Raw genomic sequence first — 16,390 nt, forward strand, 5'->3', positions numbered from 1 at the left:
CTATGAGGAACGACTTAGGGAGCTGGGGATGTTTAGCCTGGAGAAAAGAAGGTTAAGAGGCAATATGATAGCCCTGTTTAAATATTTGAAAGGATGTCATGTTGAAGAGGGAGCAAGCTTGTTTTCTGCTGCTCCAGAGAACAGGACCCGGAACAATGGATGCAAGCTACAGGAAAAGAGATTCCACCTGAATATTAGGAGGAACTTCCTGACAGTAAGGGCTGTTCGACAGTGGAATGCACTCCCTCGGAGGGTGATAGAGTCTCCTTCCTTGGAGGTCTTTAAACAGAGGCTGGATGGCCATCTGTCAGGGATGCTTTGATTTGGATTTCCTGCATGGCAGGGGGTTGGACTGGATGGCCCTAGTGGTCTCTTCCAACTCTACGATTCTATGATTATCTTAAAGCAAGAAACAACGAGAACCATTTGTTTTCCTAATGTCTTTTCCAAGAGTACCTTAAAAGCATGACATTTTGCTCTCTATTTTCCCTTGAACAGAGACTGAGTTACCCATTTGGATCATAATTACACTTGAAGTGGTTCTTAACTATGACAAAGTCTGAATACTTTGCTCTACTACAAGCATACATAGGATGGTGTTGTACAGATTCTATTTAATTAGGAATGCAGGCACAAGGATAATTAATGCAAACTAAGATTCCAGTTGGGAAATGTCTTAGTTATATTAGTACTAATTTGAAGGAGATTGTTTGGGTAAACAAATATATAATGTAAATTAAAGTCATAGAATTTGAAAATATAATTTAATTAAAAACAGTCTGGGCGGTCCTGTGTCCTAGCAGCCATTCTTGCTTTGGCACGACATATTTTATGCATCGCCTCTGACAGAATATGATCTTCTTATGTCTGTTACATTTCAATGCACTCTAAATGATGATTTCGGATATTAAAGTAGATCTTTGACATATCAACATGATCCAAAGAGGAAGCTAATTATGGGAACAGACACCACCTAGTGCTGTGTTGTAGTAATGAAAGTTTCCTTATTTGCATCCAAATCACACTGCAGAAATAATCCAATCTGAGACCACTTTAACAGCCCTGGCTCAGTGCTAGGTAATCCTGGGAATTGTAGTTTATTGTGGTGCCAGAGCGCTCTCTGACAAGAGAAGGCTAAATGTCATGCAAAACTAGTTCCCAGAATTCCCTAGCATTGAGCCAGGGCGGTTAAAGCGGTCTCAAACTGGATGATTTCTGCAGTGTCTTTTGGACCTTTGTTAAAAAGCTACATTAAAGGTATAGGTAGGTTTTTAAATGATATTATTTTCGTGATTCCAAGACAACTATCTACCTATACCTGTTTTTTACAGGAATAACCTTATTTCAGAGATTGCAGCTTAACTGTCTGTGGATGAGAAAAAGAAAACCTGGCTTCAAAACTGGGTTTGGACATTAAGCACAATAGTCCCCTAACAATATATCTCACTTTAGCCCTATGCCAGAGGATTGCTAGGGGTAAAGCATTGCAGTTTTTCTGCCATTACTTGGATGATCCAAAAGATGTTGCTTGGTGGATGTTCCTTGCTTCATGCACTCTCTGATGGCCAGGTTTGTCTTCCCTGCTATTTAACATCTACACTAAACCTACATGCCTGAAGTGACTATGGTCATCCATAGTTTTTAAATTCATTGTCCCCAGTATGTCAGTGATGCCCAGGTCAATTATTCATCCTCCTCAGCAGCTGAATCAATATCTGGCTGCAACAATGGACTAGCTGAGGCCAGAAAAGAGAAGGCCAGTCCAGACAAGAGTAGGGCAGCTGAGTCGTATAGTATTGATCAGTTCCATTTGCATCTTATTGCTGCAGCCCTACGTGTACGAAATGGGCAGCAAGTTCCATAGAATACTTGTGTGACTGGCTTCTCAGTAAACATGTATAGTCTACTTGTGAATAAATATATATTGCATTGAACCTATGTCCAAACTGACTATATGTAATGCTGTTAGTTTATACCTGCTTCTTCCTTCCTCAGCTATATAAGTATATGTTGTGAGAAGGAAAATATAGTTGTCCCTCCCAATTCACGGTCTTGCCTTTCGCGTCCCTCAGTCTTTTGCAGATGGCAAGCTGGGAGGGACATAATAGCACACACGCGGAAGTGCACCCCCATTGATTACAATGGGGCTCCAATACTGGTGATTTTCCCGATTTGTGGAAGGGTGAGTATCTGGAACAGATCCGCCATAAATTGGAAACAAGGTCCTCCAGTTACTTTGGGCCTTTGGAGAGCTGAAGTCCAAAATGTGGATTGAATAGTTCAAATTCTTATCTTTTCAGCAATGCCTTAGCTCCCAGCATACTGAATCCAGGTGCTTTCATCTTTAGTTCAGCTTCTCTAGGAAAGAAGCATGTATGAGAAAAATTATTTTCTGCAGTTAAGAAAGGAGGAAGCAGTTAATACCACTTGTTTGAGCCAGCAAAGTTTCTGGAGCAGCTTAAAAACATAACACAAAACAAAGCAACAATACAAAGTTTTAAAAAAAGAAAGAATGGGGGGGGCAGATTCTGCTTCTTTGGAGATTTTAAAAAGTTGAACCGTCATCTTTTGGGAGTGCTTCAGTTGTGTATTCAGGGAGTTGGGTTAGATACCGCTGCAGTCCCTTCCAACTCTATGATAATATGATTGTAGGAGCATTTTGTAAGTCTGTGGCTGAAAAATAAAGAGTCTTTGAGATTAATAATTTTGCTGTGGCACAAGCATTTAAAGACTACCAGAACTCACTTCATCAAATGCATAGAATGTCCTCTTGAGTCTGCAGATCTAAATGTAATGTAAAGAGGAGGGAAAAAAAGAAAGAAAATGCTAGCAGTGAGGTCAGAGGGGAATGAAATTCAAGAAAAACTGATCGATGGGATCAGTGCTATAGTGCTATCTGTGTTTTAATATGATTCTATGGAAAATAATACAAGAAGCAGGGTTCCTATGTAGCCTGGCACTGATATGTTAACTGTTCAGAAAAACAGATAAAAACTCTAGTGCTCAAACTGACAGAACCAAACAATTTGGGTGGATAAAAAAATTCTTCACTTGGTAGTGAAAAAAAAACAAAAAAAAAACAAGGAAGTGTCCAGATAAGCTTCTCTATGGAATGAATCGCGTAGCTGGAGACCATAGCAGTAAAGTCTCAACCTACATCGAATTGTTTCTGAATTGTGCTCAGAAACTGATTCCAGGGGTTAGAGTGTGTTGTTCTTAACCTTTGGTCCTCCAGTTACTTTGGGCTTCAGAAAACATGGCTAATGGTCAGGGATCTGGGGAGCTGAAGTCCAAAACGTCTGGTGGATGAAACGTTCAGCACCACTGGAGCATAGTGTGTAGAATAACATCTTGGAGAAACACATCTGAAAAACAAACAAACAAACAAACAAAAAACCCAATAGCTCAAGTTAATACAGATGACTAAATATATGTATGGTTCTTGTGTGATGTCTTGTTAAACTAAAGCAGCACTTTAAAAAAACATTTCATACCACCCACAGCAATCTATCCTTACAACCCCAGCAAAAACACACAGAACCACAATAAGGCAGACGGTGGGAAACTTATCTAGACCATTATGAAGTAGAAGTATACAAGCAGGCTTCCTATTGTGAAATATACAAACCAAGCCTGAAATCTTGCCAGGTCATTTCCTTTTAAAATCAGGTGTATGACATAACAACATAACATTATAGCACAGCCAGAATCTATATTTGTGATAACAGCTCATGATCTGCACTCTCACAATTATACAGATATATCCAGGGATAGCTGTGTTGGCCGTATAGCAAAGTACAATAACTACCCCAAATCCACAGAACAGTGATACCTTTATTAGATCAACCAAAATGCACAAAATACATGGTGGAAGCGTTCAAAGCTCCATTGGCTACTTCATCATCTTACCAGTGGTCCATAGAAATCAGGTGGAGGGATGACCTTACCTTGTACTTTCCTCATCAAGTTATCGGAGCCATGCTAGTAAGGTGGAAGAAAGAGCAATACCTAAGACCCCATCCCACTCCTTTTACACTTAAAAATTAGTTATTTATTGCCCATTTCTATGCATATTTTGTGGGATGAACACAAATCTAAAACAATTGGGGGGAGGAGTTGGCTAAATGTCTCACAATATTACAATTCCCAGACTTCCACAGCATTAATTAATTAATTTGTTATACCGCTATTCCAAAGATCATAGCGGTGAACAGCAAGTAAGCTAATTTGCCCCCAACAGTCTGGGTACTCATTTTAGCGACCTCAGAAGGATGCAAGCCTGAGTCGAGCTTGGGCCCTTTTGCTGGTCTTGAATTTGCAACCTTGTGGTTTTGAGTGAATGGCTGCAGTACAGGCATTTAACCACTGCAGTTAGTGGTGTGAAACCAGATTATCTCTGGCCTAAAGCTGCATCCACACTGCAGCAATAACATGGTTTGATGCCACTTTAACGGCAGTGGCTCCATGCTATGGAATCTTGGGAATTGTAGTTTATCTGGTGCCATAAGAAATTGCAGTTCCCAGAATTCCATAGCATGGAGCCATGGCCGTTAAAGTGGCGTCGACCTGGGTCATTTCTGCAGTGTGGATTCAGCCTATCTTTCAGCTGTTCTCAAAGCTCCACTCTGGTGCTGCAACAAATTACACTTCCCAGAATTCCATGGCATAGAGCCATAGCAGTTAAAGTGGCGCCTAACCAGATTATTGTTGTAGTGTGGATGCAGCCTTAGGCTGTATCCATACTGCAGAAATAATCTGGTTTGACACCACTTTAACTGCCTTGGCTCAATGCTATGGAATTCTGGGAACTGTCATTTTGTGAGTAATTTAGCCTATTTTGTTTGGTGTGACAAGAAGCTACAATTCCCAGAATCCCGTAGCATTGAGTCATGGCAGTTAAAATGGTGTCAGACTGGATTCTTTCTCCAGTGTGCATTCAGTCATAGTCTTAGGGGTTATTCAGTCACAGGGCCAAAACAACACTGCAGAAACAATCCAGTTTGAGGCCGCTTTAAGTGCCTTGGCTCAATGCTAGGGGATTCTGGGAAGTGTAGTTTTGCGTGACGTTTAGCCTAGAGAGTTGTGGGAAGCATGATGGGAAGGGCGACATAATTAAAGGTCCCAAACACACTGCAGAAACAATAATCCAGTTTGAGACTGCTTTGGCTGCCCTGGCTCAGGGAATCCTGGGAATTGTAGTTTATTGTGGCCCCAGAGAAGGCTCAATGTCTCACAGAACTGAGCCAGGGAGGGCAGTCCAAGCGCTAGTAGTCTATTATTCAGGCTGGGCTGGGGCTGGCTTTGCTGGCGAGTGTTAGGCCTTGGGTCGCCATGGCGACGGCGGCGGCGGCGGCGCCTGCTCCAGCCCAGGGCCGCCATGTACGACCGGGCGCCTCGGGCCTTGACGCTGACGGTCGGCTGCCCAGAGCCCCACTTGGGCCCCGGCTGCTATGACCTGCCCTCCACCGCTAGGCAGCTCCGAGGTGAGGGCCAGCAGGGGTTAGGAAGGAGGAGGAGGAAGGCCAGGGAATAAGGGCCACATTGACACCAGTTTAACTGACCTGGCTCAGTGCTAGGGAATCCTGGGAATTGTAGTTTATTCTGGCCCCAGAGCTCTCCGACAGAGAAGGCTAAATGTCTCACAAAACTACAGATCCCAGAATTCCCTAGCATTGAGCCAGGGCAGATAAAGAGGTCTCAAACGGGGCTATTTCTGTAGTGTCTTTTGGTCCTTTGTCCCTAACAGGGACCATTGGACTAAAGGGGGACTTTTGCTTCTTTTCTTTCCACAGACACTTCTCAGTTGTTGTTATTGTTGTTGTTGTTGTTGTGTGTTTTCAAGTCCTTTCTGACTTAGGTGACCTTAAGGGGAACCTGTCATGGGCTTCTCTTGGCAAGATTGGTTCAGAGGAGGTTTGCCATTGCCTCCCCTGAGGCTGAGAGAGTGTGACTTCTTGCCCATGGTCACCCAGTGCAGGGTGTCCAGAGGCCCTGGCCGCAAAGGAGGACAAGGCACTGCAAAAGAGAGGACCTTCAAGAAAAATGTGACACATGACCAAATAAAAGCTTGAAATGCTCCTGGAAATGTAAACTCATGCTTCTTCGTCATGCTTAAAATGGTGGACATTTTGGAATTCCTCATGGACAGAAAGGTTGAGTGGAATGGAATTCATTTTGGAATTGGAGCATCCCTCTTAGACAGAAGGTGGGAAATGGAGGACATGTCCTGGGAAATGGAGGACATCTGGTCACATCCAGTGGATTTCATGGCTCAGCCGGGACTTGAACCCTTGGTTTTCAGACTCATATCCAAAGCTCAAACCACTCCCCCACACTGGCTCTTCTCACATCTCCGATAATGTCCTTTCATTATCAACATTTTGTGTGTTACTTCAGTAACAGAGAGAAAAATAAAGAAATACATGCTATGCAATGGTGATTGTCACTGAAGTTGTTGCAGGGTTAAAAATGGTCACCATAAGTCGGAAATGACTTGAAGGCACACAACAACAACAACAACAACAACAACAACAACAGTAGTTTTGAGTGCTGGATGGACTGCAGCTCTGCAGACCAGGGTTCGAATCCCGGCTTGGTCATGTTAAAGCCACTGGGTGATCTTGGGCAAGTCACACTCTCTCAGCCTCAGAGGATGCTAATGGCAAACCCTCTCTGAAGAATAGTTTTTTGTGGGTTTTTTGGGCTATGTGGCCATGTTCTAGAAGACTTTCTACCAGACGTTTCACCAGCATCCGTGGCTGGCTTCTTCAGAGAATGCTTGCCTGGAAAGGACTTGGCTATATATACTGTGTGACCTGAAAAGGCAGAAGAGATTTGCATGCGTCTTGTTCTGTTGCTAATGACAGGCCTCAGGGTGGGAGGGTCTGCAAAGGAGGCTGAGTGTCCGCTTGATTAGGGCCCATTGTCTGCTGGGAAACCCCTGACCCTGGGAGAGTTCTCATTTACATCTGTAGAGTCTTCATCTTCCTGTTTTTCAGGACTGGTAGCCAAACCTTGTTTACTTTAAGGGTTTCCTCTTTCCTGTTGAAATTGTCCAGGTGTTTGTGGATTTCAATGGCTTCCATGTGCATCCTGACATGGTAGTGGTTGGCATGGTCCAGAATTTCAGTGTTTTTTTAAAAAATTTTATTAGCTTGGGGGAAAAACATACACATTAAGCATACATACAGAATAACATATAATCCTACATACATTCATACAAAGTAACAAATTAGTAAGCATATAATGTTCAAACCTTCCCCAAAATAATCTTCTAGTCTTCAGCACTTCTGCTCTTGTTTCCATCAGTTACTCTTCTTAGATCTTCTCACATTATGTCATCTTCCTTCTTCACTGTCCCTTCTCTACTTAAAACCTCTTATTCTCTTCCCTTTCTCCCACTTCCCCTTTTACTAACTCTCTTTTCTCCTTACTAACACTTATCCTTCACTCCAACATTGGAACTAAGTCTTCACCCTTACCCTTCTCTCACTACTCTGACCTTCTACTTATACTTTCTAATAACTCTCCTATCTTCTTCCTTCTTTGAACATTACTTAACAAAGGGAAAAAAAGAGACACAATTAAGTTTACCTATACCAACAGATTCACGCATATCTTCTTATCTATTTTCCTAACCATACACATCACACAAACATACTGTATAATAACTTCCTCCATCTTTGAGTTGTGGCATATACCACTCTCTTACAGACATGCCATCTAAAATTACAAAGTATTTGCCATCCTTGGCATAAAATACTGTTTGGAAACACTGAAATTCTGGACCATGCCAACAACTACCATTGTTGAGTTTTTCCCATTTCTTTTTATATTGCTGATCTGTTTTTCTATTAATAAGCATTGTCAGTTTGTCCATTACTGCAAGCTCATTCAGTTTTACTACCTATTCCTCAATTAGTGGACTATTCATGGATAAAATGCCATGAGAGTTTCAATTGTGGCAGGAGGGGGGTGAGAGGAAGGATGCAGCAGGTACAGGGGGAGAGGAGGGAGAAGGAAGAGGCAGCGGATGCACCAGATCATTTTTGAAAATGGAGGTGCTTCCATTTACGGACCAATCCCTCATGATCTGGACCAATCTGATTGTGAGTTCTCACTACTGAAGATACAGAACGTTTTGGCACTGTGCTTAGTGAGAAATTACTACCAAGCAATATATTGCATACTTACATCTGTATTGCATGATCCTGTGAGTTTCTGAATTTAATGTGTATTAGCATGTATCCACACTGCAGAATTAAAGCAGTTTGACACAACTTTAATTGCCATGTTTCTGTTTTACAGAATCCTGGGATTTGCCATTTGGTGAGACTCCAGAGCTCTCGGATAAATCAGGCTGAACACCTCACCAAGATACAAATCCCAGGATCCTGTAGGATAGAGTTATGTCAGTTAAAGTAGTATTAAACTGCTTTAATTCTGCAGTGTGGATACACCCTCAGTTTTAAAGTTTCTGCTTATGCATAGCAGTCCTAGAGTGCATTTGTAAACATCCCTGGGGCAAAGTCCCTGACTAGAATGGGACATATTTTCAGGTAAATCTAGGTGGGCTGCACATCTCCAGGCCAAATCTTCAGAAATATGTGGAAATAAAAAACAATTTTGGATATTAATTTCAAAGTTTGATCACTAATATTTCTCAGGTCTGTAGAAGATCCTTCTTAGTATTTGTTTTCAGCGAAATCCTTTGAAAACATAGAAAAAATAATAATTCAGATTAAATGTAGTTCATCTAATCAGTTTCCCTTCCTGTTGACATTTATTTAGGAGTTAACTCGGTAGGATTTGTCTCTTAAGTAAACAAGTGTATCATTGGGCTCTTAGTAATGGAAAGTCAAGTCTGATTCAAAAGTCAAGTTAAGCTGCAGTATAATACAAGGCTGTACTTCTGTGTTATGACAGACTGTATTTTATTGTATTTGTTTATTTATATCCTGCCTTTTCCCAAAGCTGGGACTCAAAGTGGCTTGTAAATAAAAAAGGATACCAGTGAAAACACATGTTGGTGAAAACACAAACATACCGGTAAACTCAAACCTAGATAATTAAGAAACTGAAATAGTTAAAGAGTTCCCATACCTAGGATCAAACACTGAACAAAATGGTGATTGCAGCCAATTATTATTATTATTATTATTATTATTATTAACCTTTATTTATGAAGCGCTGTAAATTTACACAGCGCTATACATGCAATCTTTTTAGTTAGACGGTTCCCTGCCCTCAGGCTTACAATCTAAAAAGACATGACAGAGAAGGAGAAGGGAGTGGTGACGGGAAAGGGTAAGAGGTCCAGCAGTTCCTAATAAGAAGATTAGGAATGGGAAGCACAGCTATGAAAGAACTATATAAGATCCTAAAAAGTAAAGACATATAACTCAGTATCATAATCAGAATTGTCCAAATATTTCCCATCACCATGAGAGCTAAACAATAAAAAAGCAGATAGGAAGGGGAAAAATCAATCCATTTGAGATATGGTGCTGGAGAGATGAATACTGTGGACCACTGATACTGCTGAGGATACCGTGGACAGCCGAACCCCCCCCTTCCCAAACAAATGGGTTCTCAAACAGATCAAATCAGAAATCTCCCTAGAAGCCAAGATGATGAAACTGAGGCTGTCATACTTTGCCCACATTGTGAGAAGGCATGACAACTAGAAAGGACAAAAATGCTAGGAAAGGTGGAGGGCAGTAGAAAGAGAGAGACCACACACCAGATGCTAGACTCAATTAAGGAAGTCATGGACATGAATCTACAAGACTTACCATATATACTCAACTATAAGTCATCCTCATGTATGAACTGAGGGCAGGTTTTCAGGGCAAAATTATGGATTTCGACATGAACCGTGGATAAAGGTAAAGGTAGTCCTTGACATGAATATCTAGTTGTAACCGACTTTAGGGGATGATGCTCATCTCCGTTACTAAGCTGAAGAGTCAGCATTGTCCGAGGACTACTTTGGTGGTCATGTGGCCAGTATGACTCCACTGAATGCTGTTACCTTCCCACCGAAGTGGTACCTATTTATCTATTTGCATTTGCATGCTATTGAACTGCTAGGTTGGCAGAAGCTGGGACTAGTGACAGGAGCTCACCTCATCATGCAGTACTTGGGCCTCGAACTGCCAGCCTTCTGATCTTCCGATCATCAGAATTGGCATCTGAAACATTAAGCCACTGCATCCAACCATGGATAAGTTGAGGGTAAAACATATGGGCATGTAACAAAGGATCTTGAGTATGACACAAAGGAAAACCATGTCAAAGAACTTACAAAATCCCAGCAGGCATATCTTTGTGCTCACCCTACATCCTGGATGGATGAGAGAGTAGAGCACTTCCAGGACAGATCACACTCTGACCTTTCACCAGGAGATGGTTCTTTTTTTTTTTCCTTTTTAAAAAAATAGGAGTTAAAGTACAGTATTTACATTGACCTATGGATAAATTGACTCATATTTTTTGGGTCAATTTTTTTTTGTTTAAAATTTCTAGACTTATTCATGAGTATGTACAGTAAGGGAGCATTGGAGGATGGGGGGCTTGGAGATGTCTCATTCACAGGGTTGCCATTAATTGCAGCTGACCTGAGGTCAGTTAACAGAACAAGAAGAAGGTAAAAACATACTGAAAGTTTTTTCTTCCTTTAAGGTTGGCATGATGTCTGTACAATGAATCATGATAGATTGGTGGATTTATTTATTTATAGTATTTATACCCCGCTCTTCAGCCAAAAGGCTATCAGAGCGGCTTACATTATTTTCCACTTCCCTGCCCTACAACTCTCTCCTGTTTATGCATAGATAACTCTTTGTCCCGGAGGAACCCTTGAAATAATTTTCAAACCTCAGGGAACCCCTGAATAAAAATTATTATATCTACCGCTCAAAAAAATTGCCCCCCCCCTTCATAATCTCTCATGGAGTTCTTAGAAACCTCTTGTAGAACTCCAGGGTTTTAGGAAACCCTGGGTGAGAAACTTTGACTTAGAAAGATTGGCTCCCCCATTACCATCTAACCATGTATCTGTGATACATGCCAGGTTGGCATACTCATCCAGGATCAAGTGCTGTATAGTGCTTATTCTACCATTCATCTGCCTGAAATTCACCAGCAGCACCTTTGACCCATTCGGACCATCACCAAGACCATTCAAAGTTATTTGGATTGTGGGATAAATCTGGAACAAATCATCATGGGTACTTGCAGCAATAAGGCATAAGAATATGACATGTAGTCTTCCCAGGTAGCAGGGTCCATTATTAATTCTACCTTTTTGATGGTGAAAAAGATTTTTGTCAGATAGTACTGTGTCCTTGTAATTGTCTCAGAAGGTCCAAGACCATGTGATGAAGCTGCAACAACTCAGTCCCATAAGTCAAAATGCACAAATCATCATAGGTACTTGCAGCAATAAGGCATGAGGACGGCTACCTCCGGAGTGTTTTAGGGCCGTTTCGACCCTTGGATGGTCTTCCTCAGCAATTCGGAGTGACTGAGCAATTGTTTTATCAGTCAAGCCAAACTGTTTGGAGACGTGGAAATATGACATAATGTCCAGTATTAATTAGTACTTAGTTAGTACTTGGATGGGGGGCTGTGAAAGAGTACCAGTTGTTAGCTATATTTCAGAGAAAGGCAATGGCAAACCATCTCTGAGTGGCCTTTGTTGTTGTGTCATTTCTGACTTACGGTGACCCTAAGGCGACACTACCATGGAATTTTCTTGCAAGATTTGTCACCCAATGGGTTTCATGGCTAAGCTGAAAATCGAACACTGGTCTCCAGAGTTGTAAAAAAACCCTATTAAATTCATGGGTTCACTGTGAGTTGGCAGGTGACTTGAAGGTGTGTGTGCACTTGCAAACACCCACATGTACACACATAATGTATCGGGTCACAGCTGGTTTGGCTTTACTGCCTCAAGTTGAGAAGAACTGTTGCAATACAAGTTAATACATAATAAGGACAAATACAGCTAAACCTCAAACATTATTTGAGCCAATGCTTCTCAGGTTTGTCCATTCATAACGCACAGCTTGCTCTGCCTATCCCAGGGGAATATGGAAACTAATATCCACTAGAATTATGTTTAAACTGATCGGATGCGAGTGGTGTTTAAGTAAGGCTCAGGAAAATCCAGTTTCCCTGCTGTTATTCTTGGAACTTAAGGACTTTGCTCTTGTAGAAATCATAGCTTTATAGAAAAAAGGTAATAATGCCTGCCCCAAAAAGAAAAGAAAAATCAACAATGCAGTTTATTAGAGTGATATTGGTTCAGTATACTGCAAATCAAATGCTGTAGACATATTGTGTACAGTTACATGACTAGAAAAGGAGATCTCATTTGGAAGGTAATGTATATGCTTGCCAGGCAATAGGGGAATATTTATTTATTTATTTCCATCCATGTACATGGATGTTGTGTTATATAGCAACAATTCAGTTTAAAAGCATTCTATTTTTACCTTTTCTTTTTCCCCCCCAACCAGGATGTTTTTAATGGCTTTGTTGTGTAGTAAGGAGGCATTCTCAGTATGAAGTAATGATCAAGGCAGTCTGTGTTATTATTTACATGTGTGTGGCATTTACATTTAAAAAAAATATCAGATCAGAATGGCAATTGTGTAAACATTATATATTTCCAGCTGTGAATAAAATGGATGTTTAAACACTTAATAAGGTTCTTGTACATTAAGGTGTATAATAAATGATATGTTATCTGAATGTGGGTTACAGCAGGTATTGGTCAATATTTTAATTAGTACACTTATCCTTTCATATTTGTGACTTTGAGATTTGTGGCTTTGATTATTCACAGATTTGATTTATATGTTCTCTCTAGGAATATCTAGGTCCTCCAGTGCAATTCTATGGTCAACTTTAACCAAAGGTCACACAGAAGGACCTAGAGATACCTAGACAGAATATTCTACTAGGCATTTGTAGCTCCTCCCATGTGGAACAATCTAAAGATGAATTTTGTTGAACGTACGTACACTTAATAATTACATCGGGGAATAGCAAATACAGTTGTCCCTCCATATTCTCTAGGGTTAGGGAACAAGACCCCCTGTGAATATAGAAAAACCGCAAATAACAAAAACACTGTTTTTGCCTGAGAGGACACCTCTCTAGGAATCTCTAGGTCCTCCACTGCAACTCTGTGGTCAATGTCCAACATACACTGACCATAGAATGGCACTGGAGTAGCTACAAATGGTCTTTCAGTGCAACTTTTAGTTAAAGTTGACCACAGAGTTGCACTGGAGGACCTATACAGTCCTAGAGAGAACATATTAATGAAATCCGTGAATAATCAAATCCGCAAATATCAAAGCCGCAAATATGGAGGGATGACTGTATTGTGGTACACCTTCATCGGTGGTTAATGAATGGTTAAGACAAATAACTAGCTAATAAAACAACTTCTTCAGGATAGAGAAATATGAACTCAAATAAGCAAACTCGTAAGACTGAGAAGTTTTCAGGATCCTGGCTGTTAGTTGTGAACAAACTGGATACAGCAAGTGAAGTTAAAAGATCATCGCAATAATTACATCCCACTGAAGGGGAGAGATGTCAAACAATTGATGATGTTATAACATAGAATCTGAAAGATTGTTAATGATAGCTGGGTATTATTTTTATTTGGATGTTTTTGCATATTTTGTATTTTATTTTTCATATATATATATATATATATATAGGCTGTCATTGAAACACCTGAGAGTCCTATAGAGAATTAAATACTAGTTACAAGGGGATCTGTATTAGGTGTTGGCTAAGCAATTTGAGAGGGTACTAGGAGGAAAAGGAAAAGGAAAGAGAGAGTGGTACAAAAGTGGGGACAACAAAGAAAAAGAGGGTAGGTGCCAAATCAGGGGGGCATATGTACCCCCTAGGGCTATTTTGTGATTCCTGGGGGGGGGTGTCAAACAAATTTTAAACAGAATTTTGGCACCCCCCATGCACTCTAGCATCTGTAGGGGGCATTTGACTATGTTTTGAGCCCATCCTGGGACAATGAAATCTCAAGAGAGGACTTTTTTGGAACATGACATGTACAGGGAGGCCAAAATCATGGTGAAAATGCTCCCTTCCCCCAAAGGACATTTAGAGGTTAAAAAGTTCATTTGTTTTTTGTGTGGGAGCAGGTGGTTGTGGGTACAACCTTCCAAGATCTTCGGCTAATGTGACCCTGCACCCTGTACAGTTGCCCACCACTATACTAGCTATGTGGCCATCATGACCAGTAGTGATTTTGTATAATTCTCATTTAATGCTAGTCATGCTGGTTGTTAATAATTAAATTATTTTGTCATAGAAAGTCCATAGTTTTGTGCAGTTGTATTTCCTTTATGTCTTCTGAGTGTCCAACTGAATGTTACAATGTTCTAGTAACTTGCAGTGTAATGAGGCAGGGCTGTAATTTGAGAACTTCGAGGCTGTACAGACTGGCCATTAAGTCGGGGTGTGGCATCCACACGATGCATGTCCCAACTCTGTCCCCAGGCTGGCGTCATGGCACACTGCACCACACAGCAGGCGGCATCACTGCGCACCTCTGGTGCTGCATCTAGATGATGCAGCGCCAAAGGAGCACTGAAAAGCTGTGGCATCAGCAGCTATGGTGCCCTTTCCACAATGCAGAAAGGGGCCACTTTGTGCGGCTCCTTTTTCTGTCACGGAAAGCTGAGATTGGGGCCCCAATAAGGGCAGCTGCCCTTAGGGGCGGTCTGTACAGCCCCTGTGTTAACTTCCGTGTAGGTGCCTACAATTAAGTGAAAGGTTTTTAAGTACTCTGACAACTGCAGATGAAGTGTATGTAATGTCTTATCAGTTTTCATCACTGACTCTTGACCATGTGTTATAAGAATAAGTATTTCAAAGGTATATGATTTCCCCCTTCCTCTTTGCAGATGGTTTTGCTCCATTTCTTTCTCTGACAAGTCGTGGTCTTCAAAGCACTTCTCAAAATGCTGTCGATGATATTCCAGGGCCAGGACATTATGAAATTGACAGAACACAGGTAAATTTTTGCTGCATCTAATAGCTGAATTTCGCAACTTCAACCCAGCAAGAGTAACTGTTCTACTGTTGATAATAAATTTAGTTGGGCTCAGTCTGTCCCTAATTTTCTTAGTGGATTATTTTTTTGTTCCATTTCTCTGATTTTACTTCAGAATTAAAAAAATGTAAAGGAAATATTGTATCTTAAAACATAATATTGTTAGGTAGGTAGAGGGGATTTAAAAATTAATTTCCTGTTTTTTCCTGTATGATCTGAAATGGTTGTCAATCATTTCACATTTCCTCCCATGGCTACTTTATATGGTTTTTATTGATTGTGTGGTCTAAATTGCAATTTTCCATATGCTGGGATGCGTTGTTTTAAAAGAGAGAGTAGCAGCTTTGTTTATTGAACCATAGATGGAATTTGTAATTTTGGATACATTGCATCAGAGATGGTGTGGTGCACTAGTGCCAAGAGGATTCAGGCCAAATTGTTTGTTTTTATATATCAGGTACCTGTTTGAGGGTCTGTTGTTTGAATAGCCATAAAAGAGTTTTTCTTTCTGGTAGGATTTTTTAAAAAAAATATTTTTATAAAATATTATATTTTTAAAATTAGTTTAAATATTAAAACCCATTATAGCACAATCTTTCTGTGATGGGGACATTTCATGCTCCTGTGAGGCAAAAGCTGGTCTCAAGCATTTCAGATAACAGATATTCAACTTGTATTTTTCTCTATGTGTAAAAGAACCCAAACCCTTCTATATTTTTAAAAAAGTTTGAAAAACATGTAGTGTTAGCACAGATGGAGCTACACAGTCCTGAAATGTATGGAGCATGTTAACTGCAAGGAGCATCTTTGATTTTGCCAATTCATTAGGAGCAGGCAAAATAGCAAATATACAATTTTTAGAAATACCTTTGAGGGAGTAAATATATGAAAACCTTATTTTAAACATATTGTTCATAACTCTAAAGAAAACATCCTGTAATCTGTCCTCCGCCCCCGGAAAGAAAGCTTGGAGGAAGAAAGATAAGGCCCTCCCCACATTCCCCTTCACGAAGCCTTTACACCTCTAATCATTCCATAGAACCTGTATTTTCTATTAAGGGTTTGGTGTGGTCCCCTGTTCCTGTGTTTAGCTTAGGTATGTGCAGTTCAAACAATCACACACAATTTTTGCCTATACTTTCCTTCTCCTTCCTCTATTGTTCCATTTTCTGGCAATATAATATTTTGGTAGGGTCTTCTCATTTTTAATTATGTGCCATGTAGATGGGTAACATTATATACATAGTGGAAATCATCATTATCCTCATGATCTTTTAAATTTTCTCC

The 16,390-nt window shown here is 40.5% G+C and overlaps 1 protein-coding gene across 1 annotated transcript in view; it reads left to right on the top strand.

Moving 5' to 3' along the window:
- The first annotated feature begins 5,360 nt into the window (after positions 1–5,360).
- Positions 5,361–16,390, top strand: part of STPG2 (sperm tail PG-rich repeat containing 2) — a 263,746-nt gene continuing 252,716 nt past the window's right edge. Inside the window, exons 1-2 of the mRNA XM_042470817.1 lie at positions 5,361–5,483; positions 14,955–15,064. Of these exons, the coding sequence (XP_042326751.1) occupies positions 5,378–5,483; positions 14,955–15,064 (216 nt within the window). The 5' untranslated portion in view covers positions 5,361–5,377. The remainder of the gene's footprint in view (positions 5,484–14,954; positions 15,065–16,390) is intronic.

Source organism: Sceloporus undulatus, chromosome 5 (genome assembly GCF_019175285.1).
Source record: "Sceloporus undulatus isolate JIND9_A2432 ecotype Alabama chromosome 5, SceUnd_v1.1, whole genome shotgun sequence".
Taxonomy (NCBI): domain Eukaryota; kingdom Metazoa; phylum Chordata; class Lepidosauria; order Squamata; family Phrynosomatidae; genus Sceloporus; species Sceloporus undulatus.